This window comes from Pristiophorus japonicus, chromosome 13, assembly GCF_044704955.1.
Source record: "Pristiophorus japonicus isolate sPriJap1 chromosome 13, sPriJap1.hap1, whole genome shotgun sequence".
In the NCBI taxonomy this organism is placed as follows: Eukaryota; Metazoa; Chordata; class Chondrichthyes; family Pristiophoridae; genus Pristiophorus; species Pristiophorus japonicus.
In genome coordinates this window covers 89,070,463-89,083,312 of record NC_091989.1, presented here as the reverse complement: position 1 = coordinate 89,083,312, position 12,850 = coordinate 89,070,463, and the positions used below count along the sequence as shown (strand labels likewise).

Sequence of the window (12,850 nt, the reverse complement as noted above, 5' to 3'; positions counted from 1 at the left end):
CTCTCGAAAAATTTGACGTACATTTCATACAACTAAATCCAGACTGTTTACTTTGACTCTACAGCAGTGTTGGATTCCACATCACCGACACAGATCTACATACTGCTTACATCAGGCCGTTACTGAACCCACTCTCTTTGTACCACACAGCACTCACTTACTGCACAATTTCACAACGTACCCATTCAGACACCACAGTGGATTCTCAGATTTAACTCAACTATTTACAGTGGGGCATCTGTTTGTTTAACAAAACTTTCTTAGTAACAACAACTGGTATTTATACAGCGCCTTTAATGTAGCAAAACATCTCACTTCACAGGAGCGATTATCAAACAAAATTTGGCGCCGAGCCATAAAAGGAGCAATTGGGGCTGGTGACCAAAAGCTCGGTCAGAGAGGTAGGTTTTAAGGAGCGTCTTAAAGGAGGAAAGAGAGGTAGAGAGGCGGAGAGGTTCAGGGAGGGAGTTCCAGAGCTTAGGGCCCAGGCAGCAGGAGGCACGGCCACCAGTGGTGGGATGATGAAAATCGAGAATGTGCAAGAGGCCAGAATTGGAGGAGTGCAGAGATCCCGGAGGGTTGTAGGGCTGGAGGAGGTTGCAGAGATAGGGAGGGGCGAGGGATTTGACAAATAGGATGAGATAGCATTTACAGCACGACACAAGCCATTCGGCCCAACAGGTCTATGCTGGTATTTATCCTCCCACCTTACTCCATCTCACCCTAGTGTAGTAGTAATCCTTTGTACACTTGATAATGATCATAATTCTATGTCCTTCCATTACCAATTCACCAACCAGAGGAAATGTTTTTTCCCAATTTACTGTAACAAAGCCTCAGAAACGATCAATCTTTACAACAGACTTCATGAAGTACAGAGTTAGAAGCTTTGTTCCTAGCAGTATATAGTATTTAAGGTTAAATGAGTTCTGACTAGCGGGGCGGGAGCCCGGTGATGACCTTGCTGAAACGGGACACTCCTGGATTGGCTGGTTTATTCTTGTGTCTTGGTGGAAGTGGGAGAGTGGATATTTGGCGCAAGGGGTTAAAATCCGCCAACGGTCTGAGGCAAACACATATATGCTTGATGGCCTTTTGCTATCCTGCATAGATACAACAACAACTTGTATTTATCTAGCGCCTTTAATGTAGTGAAACATCCCAAGGCGCTACACAGGAGTATTATGAGATAAAAATTTGACACTGAGCCGCATAAGTAGAAATTAGCACAGGTGACCAAAGAGGGATGTTTTAAGGAGCGTCTTGAAGGAGGAAAGAGAGGTAGAGAGACCGAGAGGTTTAGGGAGGGAGTTCCAGAACTTGGGGCCTAGGCAACAGAAGGCACGGCCACCAACGGTTGTGTGATTATAATCAGGGATGCTCAAGAGGGCAGAATTAGAGGAGCGCAGACATCTCGGGGAGTTGTGGGGCCTGGAGGCGATTACAGAGATAGGGAGGGGTAAGGCCCTGGAGGGATTTGAAAATAAGGATGAGAATTTTGAAATAGAGGCATTGCTTGACTGGGAGCCAATGTAGATCAGCGAGCACAGGGGTGATGGGTGAGCTGGGACTTGGTGCGAGTTTGGACACGGGGGCAGCCGAGTTTTGGATCACCTCTAGTTTATGTAGGGTAGAATGTGGGGAGGCCAGCCAGGAGTGCATTGGAGTAGTCAAGTCTAGAGGTAACAAAGGCATGGATGAGGGCTTCAGCAGCGGATGAGCTGCATAGACATAAACACTACAAAAGGAACTGAATTACATCATTAGCTACACCTGCGGCCCCCATAGAGTTCAGCCATCTGTAAGCAGGAGGCGAGACATCACTGCAGTCTGTGTTGGTACAGAGAGGCGATGACATGGTCCCTGTGCCAGACAGAGAACCATGGTCGCGAGCTTCACACCACAACTCCGGCTTGTCAACACAGACTTTTAGGAAGGAACATTAGAACAGGAGGAGACCAGTCTGCCCCTCGAGCCTATTCTGCCATTCAATTAGATCATGGCTGATCTGTAAGTTAACTCCATTTACCCGCCTTGGTTCCATAATCCTTAATACCCTCGCCTAACAAAAATGTATCAATCTCAGTTTTGAAATTTGCACTGCCCTTTGCGTGTGATAGTGATTCCCAACACCACCCCTGAATGGCCTTGCTCTAATTTTAAGGTTACGCCCCCTTGTTCTGGAAGGGTGGCAGTCAGAATGCCAAGACTTCGTGGATACCTTTGTAACAGAGATACAGATGGGCCATTTGGGGTCAGGGGCCAGGTATATAACCGCTCCCCTCAAAAATGTGGTACACATACGAACATACAGAATCAACAGGCAGGAAAGGTCCAGTTGGCCTGTCAAGCCTTTCTCACAGCCATACTGGCCGGACAATCGATGACTGAACAGTGCCACCCTCCCCCCACAGCCATGGAATCTCCCGGGAGAGGCAAAAGCATCTTTCTTCTTTTTCGGGGTATGTTGTCAAGTATAAAGTGAGAATCCTTAATCAAAGCATGGGTGCACAGAAGCTTGAAAGGGGACAATGGTCACGGCAGCCTGTTGGTTCTGGCACCTCGAGTCATGGGTTCAAATCCCACCACGGCAAGTTGGGCAATTGAATCCAATACATCTGGTCATCTGTGGCTGGTGGTGGAAACAACATGATTCTGAAATCTGCTGGATTGTTGCAAAGATCCAATTGGTTTACTGATGTCCTTTAGAGATGGGAACCTGCCATTCTTACCCGGTCTGGCCTAAATGTTCTGCCAATCACATACTATGTGGATCGCACTTACTGCCCTCAGGACAACTAGCAATAATTATTGCTCACAACTGAAACAACCGGATATGAAAACACATTGCAACACGCCGGTGTTTACATACAAACAGTTGTGTAATGTGAAGAGGTAAGCCTGGTGTTAATGCACCCATTTGTACTGCGTGCATTGCTGCAAGTAGTCATGCACCAACAACACCTCATTGGCAAAAATAACATGCACAGTCCCAGTCTCCGTATTATAGACAGGATATAGAGGCACTGGAGAAAGTGTAACAAAGATTTATCAGAATAATACTGGAACTGAGAGGTTGTAACTATCAGGAAAGACTGTACAGGCTGGGTCTCTTTTCTCTAGAAAGAGACAGCTGAAAGGTGACCAGATAGAGAAAATGCTTCTGCTTGTAGGGGAGACCAAAAGTAATGGCCTTCAATAGAAGACAGTCACCAATAAATCCAATGGGCAATTCAGGAGACACCTCTTTACCCAGAGACTGGTGAGAATGTGGAACTCGCTGCCACATGGATTCGCTGAGGTGGGAAAACATAGAGGTATTTAAGGGGAGGCTAGATAAACACACGAGGGAGAAAGGAATAGCAAGATATGCAGACAGGGTGAGATGGAGAGGGTTGGGAGGGGGCTGGTGTGCAGCATAAACCCCGGCATGGACCCGTTGGGCCCAATGGCCTGTACATTCTGTGTAAAAAAAACTAAATACTACAGGTGCTTGAGATCTTCTGCTTTTGTTTCCCTCATTCTGAGTGTGTAGCTGATGTTAAGCCAATGGTCCGAGGCCTGGACCTCCAGACTGCGTTCCCAGCCCCCGATAAAACGGTGACCAGCCACCGCCCCCCCCCATGGTAAATACCTCCAACGGGAGCATTTTACCTTCACACACACAGCCAGGCATGAAGAGTTGGAGGGAATTCAGGGAATTTGGAGAGGGAAGGGGGGACATAACCTATGGTCAAAGAACATGGGCGATGTAAAGTTCTGACCCTGCAGTACAGACTTACACGAGGCACATGCTGAAGTCAAGGTCACTCTGGACCTGCACCTTTATTTCACAGCTCTCGAGTGCCGCACTTGCCTGAGACCTGCCTTTATATACCTGTGTGGGACAGGTATGCAGTGTCTCCTGCAAGTGCACTCCTGGTGGTAAAGTATGCTTGTAGTTACAGGTCATATCTAGTTACAGTCATGCATGGTAAGATACAGTTATATACCATAGTGTAAGATACATGACAGGCGAGACAAGTCAGCTTCATCACTGTCAATGGTTGGCCCCAGAGGCTGCCAAGGCAGTTATCGAGCATGGAAACATTAAATTGTCCTTATTTGCATTCCAGGTACGCATCACTGGAACGCTGTGTGTGTGCAACGGAACAGAACTGACTTCCTGTTTCAGCCCCTGCTCCTAATCCAAAACCGGCCCTTTAAATCCCGGATTAGCAGCCGGATTGGTCAAGGTCGGTCGCCCCAGAGATGAGCAAATGGAAACGACACTGGGGAAACTGACACAGAAATTGCCTGCCCCACCTGAACTGTGGGACCACCCAGGGGCGCAGTCCTTACCTGCAGCCTCCCGAAGCCATGCCTGCAAACAGCTCCCAGCTCCGGCTTTACTCCCGATGGTCTATTATTCCCCCGTACTCCCTCCCACTTTCCAGTCACAGCACGTCCCGGGTTGTCAAAGGCCAGATGAACCAACCCAGCCTGACGTCAGGTGCCGGGGGCAGGGAGGGAGTGTCTGACATTATTTCATTCATTTCCCTGTCACACCACGTCCCAAGCTGGAGAGTCAGCCTGCTCTCTGCTTACCCCGGAGTGACAGAGTCAGCCCAGTTTCTCCTCACCTTTCATTATGTGATGGGCTGCAATAAATAATGAAAAAAAACTAAAACCAGAGCTGGCACATTATTTTCCATCATCACCCAGCCCTCCGCCAAAACGATTCCGGGCCTCAAAGGTGTAAGTTATAAGGATAGTTTGCATAGATCTGACTGGTATTCCCTTCAGTTTACAAGGTCGAGGTGCTTGAAATGTTAAAAGGCTTTGATAGGGTGGATACAGAGCAAGTATTTCCTCTGGTGGGGGAATCCAGAACGGGAAAGAAAAGACTTGCATTTATATAGCGCCTTTCACGACCGCCGGACGTCTCAAAGCGCTTTACAGCTAATGAAGTACTTTTTGGAGTGTAGTCACTGTTGTAATATGGGAAATACAGCAGCCAATTTGTGCACAGCAAGCTCCCACAAACAGCAATGTAATAATAAGCCAGATAATCTATTTTTTGTTATGTTGATTGAGGGACAAATATTGGCCAGGACACCGGGGATAACTCTTCGAATATTCTTCAAAATAGTGCCATGGGATCTTTTACATCCACCTGAGAGAGCAGACGGGGCCTCAGTTTAACATCTCATCCGAAAGCAGCATCTCCGACAGTGCAGCACTCCCTCAGCACTGCACTGGAGTGTCAGCCAAGATTTCTTTTGTGCTCAAGTCTCTGGAGTGGGACTTAAACCCACAACCTTCTGACTCAGAGGCGAGGATGCTACTCACTGAGCCACAGCTGACACCAGGTGGCCTAATATTAAAATGAGAGCCAGGCAGGAAATCAGGAACCACCTTTTCACACAAAGGGTGACGGAAATCTTACATCCTCTTCCCCGAAAGGCTGTGGATCCTGGGATAACTGGAGCATTGAACACGGAGATTGATAGATTTTTGTTTGGTGAGGATATTAAGGGATATAGAGCTAAGGCAGGTCAGTGGAGTTGAGATACAGATCAGCCGTGATCTAATTGAATGACGGAGCAGGCTCCAGGGGCTGAGTGACGTCCCCCTGTTCCGATGTTGCTACAAATTTCTCTCGTGGGTGGTTGTTCCAAAAGCACAGGCATAGTCCTTCAGCCATTCATCATGCGTGAGCCTTCACAGTGAGTGTTAGCAGGATATTCCACTGTGGCGGGCATCACAGCCAAGCCTCAGTGTGTCCCCAACAGGTGCACTTTGCAGCAGGAATCACTGGATAAGGTTCAGAAGCAGGAGCGCTGGCTGATCTCCCCCACCTCTCCCAGGTCCAGGGCTGCGTTGGTCAGTTGTAGCACCCACAGCTGTGGCCCCAGGTCACATCTGCTACCTCAGTACAGACTGGGAACCTGCAATCTGCTGAATATATACGACCATACAAGGCAATGCATTTACATACTGAGCCAGTGGGGGCGCCAAAGCCCCCACGCCCAACACCACCGGGACATTTATTTCAGGGGCAGAGTGATCTCTTGGACTAGTTTAGATCGCCAAGAGGGCGGGGGGGTCGGAGAGGAATCTCCCACATTTTTCACCAAATTGGCCTGGGTTTGTCATCTTCCTCCAGGGGATCACATGGTCTTCGGTGGGGTGGGGGGTGTATATATCGTGATATCACAATCGTGTGCGACAGGCTGGATGGACCAGAGTGTCCTTTCCTGCCTGTCATTGTGCATCAATTCGTGTTGCTGTTTGTGGGAGCTTGCTGTGCGCAAATTGGCTGCCGCGCTTCCGACATTACAACAGTGACTACACTCCAAAAATACTTCATTGGCTGTGACTTTGGGATATCCTGAGGATGTGAAAAGCACTGCATTAATACAAGTTCTTTTTTTTAACCACGTTAAGCAAAATCTACAGCAGAGTTTCATCATCATCATCATAGGCAGTCCCTCGAAATCAAGGAAGACTTGCTTCCACTCTAAATGTGAGTTCTCAGGTGACTGTACAGTCCAATACAGGAATTACAGTCTCTGTCACAGGTGGGACAGACAGTGGTTGAGGGAAAGGGTGGGTGGGATTGGTTTGCTGCACACTCCTTCCGCTGCCTGCGCTTGATTTCTGCATGCTCTCGGCAACAAGACTCGAGGTGCTCAGTGCCCTCCCAGATGCTCTTCCTCCGCTTAGAGCGGTCTTTGGCCAGGGACTCCCAGGTGTCGGTGGGGGTGTTGCATTTTATCAAGGAGGCTTTGAGGGTGTCCTTGTAACGTTTCCTCTGCTCACCTGGGGCTCGCTTGCCATGTAGGAGTTCCGAGTAGAGCACTTGCTTTGGGAGTCTTGTGTCGGGCATGCGGACAATGTGGCCTGCCCAGCGGAGCTGGTCAAGTGTGGTCAGTGCTTCGACGCTCGGGATGTTGGCCTGGACGAGGACGCTAACGTTGGTGCGTCTGTCCTCCCTGGGGATTTGCAGGATCTTGCGGAGACATCGTTGGTGGTATTTCTCCAGCAACTTGAGGTGTCTACTGTACACGGTCCATGTCTCTGAGCCATACAGGAGGGCGGGTATCAATACTGCCCTGCAGACTATGAGCTTGGTGGTAGATTTGAGGGCCTGATCTTCGAACACTCTTTTCCTCAGGCGGCCGAAGGCTGCACTGGCGCACTGGAGGCGGTGTTGGATCTCGTCGTCAATATCTGCCCTTGTTGATAGTAGGCTCCCGAGGCATTGAAAATGGTCCACATTGGCCAGAGCTGCGCAACAACACCTGTGATCTGTTGAACCGAGAATGGAGCTTTAATTGTGGTGATGCAGCATTCTTCGTTTCTCGACACTACACGTTATACAATTCTTTTGTTTAAAAATTAAAAGAGGTAAAGGATGGAGCAACATGTTTCCATATTGCCCTTTCACTTCTGGGATCTGGGGTCAAATGTAAACTAGATTGCATCTAACCCGTGCTGCACCTGCTCTGGGAGTGTTTTAAGGGACAGTGTAGAGGGAGCTTTATTCTGTATCTAACCCGTGCTGCACTTGCTCTGGGAGTTTTTGATGGGGCAGTGTAGAGGGAGCTTTATTCTGTATCTAACCATGTGCTGTACCTGCCCTGGGAGTGTTATATGGGACAGTGTAGAGGGAGCTTCACTCTGTATCTAACCCTGTGCTGTACCTGCCCTGGGAGTGTTTGATGGGACAGTGTAGAGGGAGCTTTACTTTTTTTCTAACCCCATGCTGTAACTGCCCTGGGAGTGTTTGGGACAGTGTAGAGGGAGCTTTACACTGTATCTAACCCAATGCTGTACCTGTCCTGGGAGTGTTTGATGGGACAGTGTAGAGGGAGCTTTACTCTGTATCTAACCTGTGCTGTACCTGCCCTGGGAGTGTTTGATGGGACAGTGTAGAGGGAGCTTTGCTCTGTATCTAACCAGTGCTGTACCTGCCCTGGGAGTGTTTGAGGGGACAGTGTAGAGGGAGCTTTACTCTGTATCTAACCTGTGCTGTACTTGCCCTGGGAGTGTTTGGGACAGTGTAGAGGGAGCTTTACACTGTATCTAACCCCATGCTGTACCTGTCCTGGGAGTGTGTGATGGGACAGTGTAGAGGGAGCTTTATTCTGTATTTATCCCTGTGCTGTACCTGCCCTGGGAGTGTTTGATGGGACAGTGTAGAGGGAGCTTTACTCTGTATCTAACCCCATGCTGTACCTATCCTGGGAGTGCTTGATAGGATAGTTTAGAGGGAGCTTTACTCTGCATCTAACCCCATGCTGTACCTGTCCTGGGAGTGTTTGATGGGACAGTATAGAGGGAGCTTTACTCTGTATCTAACTCAGTGCTGTACCTGCCCTGGGAATGTTTGATAGGACAGTGTAGAGGGAGCTTTACTCTGTATCTAACCCCGTGCTGTACATGTCCTGGGAGTGTTTGATGGGACAGTGTAGAGGGAGCTTTACACTGTATCTAACCCGTGCTGTACCTGCCCTTGGAGTGTTTGATGGGACAGTGTAGAGGGAGCTTTTCTCTGTATTTAACCCCATGCTGTACCTGCCCTGGGAGTGTTTGATGGGACAGTGTAGAGGGAGCTTTACTCTGTATCTAACCCCGTGCTGTACCTGTCCTGGGAGTGTTTGATAGGATAGTTTAGAGGGAGCTTTACTCTGCATCTAACCCCGTGCTGTACCTGTCCTGGGAGTGTTTGATGGGACAGTGTAGAGGGAGCTTTATTCTGTATTTATCCCTGTGCTGTACCTGCCCTGGGAGTGTTTGATGGGACAGTGTAGAGGGAGCTTTACTCTGTATCTAACCCCATGCTGTACCTGTCCTGGGAGTGTTTGATAGGATAGTTTAGAGGGAGCTTTACTCTGCATCTAACCCCATGCTGTACCTGTCCTGGGAGTGTTTGATGGGACAGTGTAGAGGGGGCTTTACTCTGTATCTAACCCCATGCTGTACCTGTCCTTGGAGTGTTTGATGGGACAGTGTAGAGGGAGCTTTACTCTGTATCTAACCCCATGCTGTACCTGCCCTGGGAGTGTTTGATGGGACAGTGTAGAGGAAGCAGTGGAATGACATTTCCAGACATTGAGGAATTTTGTGCAGAATGCAGAAGTGATGTTTGAGTGTTAAGACTGTAGGGGGCCAAAATGCAGTAATGCCCGTTACTGCCTGTTTGCGGCGGCCATGTGGCAGAGTCGAGCGGCCGGTGATTTTTGGTTGAATGGTCGCCGCAAGCTAAATTCGGCTCAGAGGGTTTTCTGGTGGTCCCCTCCTCTGCCCCGTCGTTGCCAAGCGGCCGTGCGTGCTTCATCAGTGCGCGCACCGCTGGGATCCCCAGGGAAATTTACAAGCAAAATCTTATTGCCGCCGAGCGGTGCCTCCGACAGCTTTTTCTGTCGGTGCACCCTGTATGCTCTCTCTCTCTGCCCTGGTGGTGCGGCGGCCATTAATGGTGAGGGCCCCAATGCCGCGACCACTATTTTATTTTTTTTGCCGGCCGACTTCCATGTTGAAACCCTCCCTGGTGGTCCAGCGTCCAATCGCGACTGATGGCCGATTCTCTCCCCTTTAATGGAGGCGTGATACGTGGTGACGCAGGCGTGCAATGACATCACCACTGCTCCATTGCTGAGTGACAGCGGCGGAGAATCTGTCCCACCTCCATTTCCGCCCATCACCAGCACTTACCGCCGAACTTCCACCCCCTTTATGACCGACTTCCAGTCCCACCCACCCCTTCCTTCAACGACTTTCTGTCCCACCTGTGGTTCTCGTATTGGACTGTACAGTCACCTGAGAACTCATGCTAAGAGTGGAAGCAAGTCTTCCTCGATTCCGAGGGACTGCCTATGATGATGATGAATCTGGCAAAAATCTTGAGCACACCGGGAAGCCGGCTCCAACCCACCAACATCTGGGTTTTACTGAAATGGGACAAGGGGCAGCCAGCCATTTTGAAATATGTTAATGAAGCGGGAAGCCTCAGATTTAACCTGCTTGGCCGGCTTCACTGTGGCCGGCCGGGTTTCCTGGGTCTAGGAAGGCTGGCAGCTGCAGCGAGACGTGGTCAGCCTCCGGGACAAGGTAAGTACCTTCCCAGCACACCCATATGGGCCAGGAGGAGCTGGGGTCAGTCAGAGGATAATTGCTGTTTGTTGAGGAACATTCACAGGTTGGAAATTGCTGAGAAATGTCCAGTTCCAGGACAAATAAAAAACCCGTCATCATCATCATCATAGGCAGTCCCTCGGAATCAAGGAAGACTTGCTTCCACTCTTAACATGAGTCCTTAGGTGGCTGAACAGTCCAATACGAGAGCCACAGTCCCTGTCACAGGTGGGACAGACAGTGGTTGAGGGAAGGGGTGGGTGGGACTGGTTTGCCACACGCTCTTTCCGCTGCCTGCGCTTGATTTCTGCATGCTCTCGGCGATGAGACTCGAGGTGCTCAGCGCCCTCTCAGATGCACTTCCTCCACTTAGGGCGGTCTTTAGCCAGGGACTCCCAGGTGTCAGTGGTGATGTCGCACTTCACCAGGGAGGCTTTGAAGGTGTCCTTGTTACGTTTCCGTTGCCCACCTTTGGCTCGTTTGCCATGAAGGAGCTCCGCATAGAGCACTTGCTTTGGGAGTCTCCTGTCAAGCATGCGGACTATGTGGCCAGTAGGGTTTGGCTGGCTCAGCTTCTGAGGAATGGTAGTCAAAGTGGGGAGCTTGTTCTAATTAGTATTCGGTAGCGAGCCTGAGATGATAGGGCGCTGATGATACCTTACAGGACTTTCACTCCATGCTAAGAAAGGCTCAGACTTTAGAGACAAGTTAACTTGCATAAAAACATGCCATTCAGCCCAACTAATCTATGCTGCCCTTTATGCTCCACTGGAGCCTACAAGCAAGCAAGTGCATCTATCACACTTACAAGGAGGATACCCATTGGACGCAAGAGTACCACCAATCCAGGCCAGTTCTTGATCAGAAGTACTCTCTGAAGATACATTGTATTCTACATTGATGTTTTATCATAACACAATTATTTCTTAACATAACCGATGTATCACGTGCTATGTCTTTGAACACTGATCTAAACTTTTAGACATGAGGCGCCATCTCTTATCTCTTACTCAAGGTTACCGCCTCTTGTTTTTCTTGCTTCTCCCAGTATTTTCCCACTGTACTTAGACTGGTCTGTTCCATGGTAGTCCCAAATCCCACTTGACTATTTTAACTTTACACTACCGAACCCATGATGTGGTGAACATCTGTACAATAGTGCTCCTTGTATCATCAGATTTAAACCCCGATTTTGTGTAACCTTAAAAAGTGGAGCTGCACAACCCCTTCGTTTAGGGGCGGGGGGGACATGTTGACTCCTGCAACATAAGGCCCACCCCCTCATGGGGACCTTTCCGAGACCTGCGACATAAGGCCCACCCTGTGTCCCACGATAGCACTAACTGATGCCAGCTCCTGAATCCACAGCAAATGCTATACTTTCCATGGTGATATACCTTGTTCATGGCAAAGCTTGCCCAGACCCACCACAGGGGTTAGAAACATAGAAACATAGAAATTTACAGCGCAGAAGGAGACCATTTCGGCCCATCGTGTCCGCGCTGGCCGACAAAGAGCCACAGGCCCTCAGTCAGCAGCCCTGAAGGTTACATATAAACCTATGAATAATGACGGAAAGACAAAGAGCACCCAGCCCAACCAGTGCGCCTCACACAACTGCGACACCCCTTATACTGAAACATTCGACACTCCACCCCAACCGGAGCCATGTGTTCCCCTGGGAGAGGCAAAAACCAGATAAAAACCCCGGACAATTTAGGGATAAAAAATCTAGGAAAATTCCTCTCCGACCCACCCAGGCGATCGAAACTAGTCCAGGAGATCACCCCGGCCGTATTCTATTCCCTGCAGTACTTATATCTGCTCCGTCCAACAAAAGGTCATCCAGTCTAATCCCAATTACCAGCTCTAGGTCCGTAACCCTGCAGGTTACTGCACTTTAGGTGCCCATCCAACCATCTCTTAAAAGTGGTGAGGGTTTCTGCATCCATCACTCTTCCAGGCAGCGAGTTCCACATCCCCAGTGGAGCCAACTCATTCACTCCCCTCTGTGCACAAGGGCGTCAGAGCCTGTCAATGTGGGGAGTGCGGGGAGACCTCGAGACTCAAATATCAGCACAGAGGATTTCCATCGATCCGATAGAGAACTGAACACAAGCGAGGGGGTGGGGCGGGGGGGGTGGGAGGTGATGGGGAGAGGTCACAGACCAGGGGGCTCCAGGCATGTGCCACCAGGACCAGGTTATCAGGGAGCGGGAGGCGGAGAAGGGCTACCCACGACCTTCTGCGTACCAGGCATCATCTCGGTGGGGGAGGAAGGGTGCGGAACGAGGGGCAGAGGGCAAAGGAAGGCAAGAGTTCTAGGTGGCTGGGGCACCAATGGACAGAAGACATGTGCGCCCAAACATATTTGTGTGCCAGTATTATGGTGCCCTCCCCTTCTGTGCCCAGATGCTGCCCTCCCACTCCAGCATGTTTTACAGGATGGCTGCCTCATTTGAATATGACTCGGATAGTGAGCCCGGCACCCAACTTGTGGGCATCCTCCCAATCCTGCTGGCACTCACCACGCTCCTGCAACAGTCCCGAGCAAAGCATTGTCTGTCCCCGTGAAGTTATTGAACAATTATGCTCTGTAAACGCCCAGAATGTACCAGTTGGGCACAGAATGGATGGACCAACACTTGTCGCACATATTCCTTCAGATTTCATCACCTGACCTCCCACCCCATCCCCCGCACTCTCGCACTGGTCACCATACATGTCC

General features: G+C 49.8%; 1 protein-coding gene across 1 annotated transcript in view; it reads right to left on the bottom strand.

Annotated features, from left to right (window-relative positions):
* pnp6 (purine nucleoside phosphorylase 6) overlaps positions 1-4,423 on the bottom strand; it is a 133,355-nt gene extending 128,932 nt beyond the window's left edge. Inside the window, exon 1 of the mRNA XM_070897729.1 lies at positions 4,342-4,423. Coding sequence (XP_070753830.1) covers positions 4,342-4,361 — 20 coding nt within the window. The 5' untranslated portion in view covers positions 4,362-4,423. The remainder of the gene's footprint in view (positions 1-4,341) is intronic.
* Between the last annotated feature and the right edge of the window lie 8,427 nt (positions 4,424-12,850).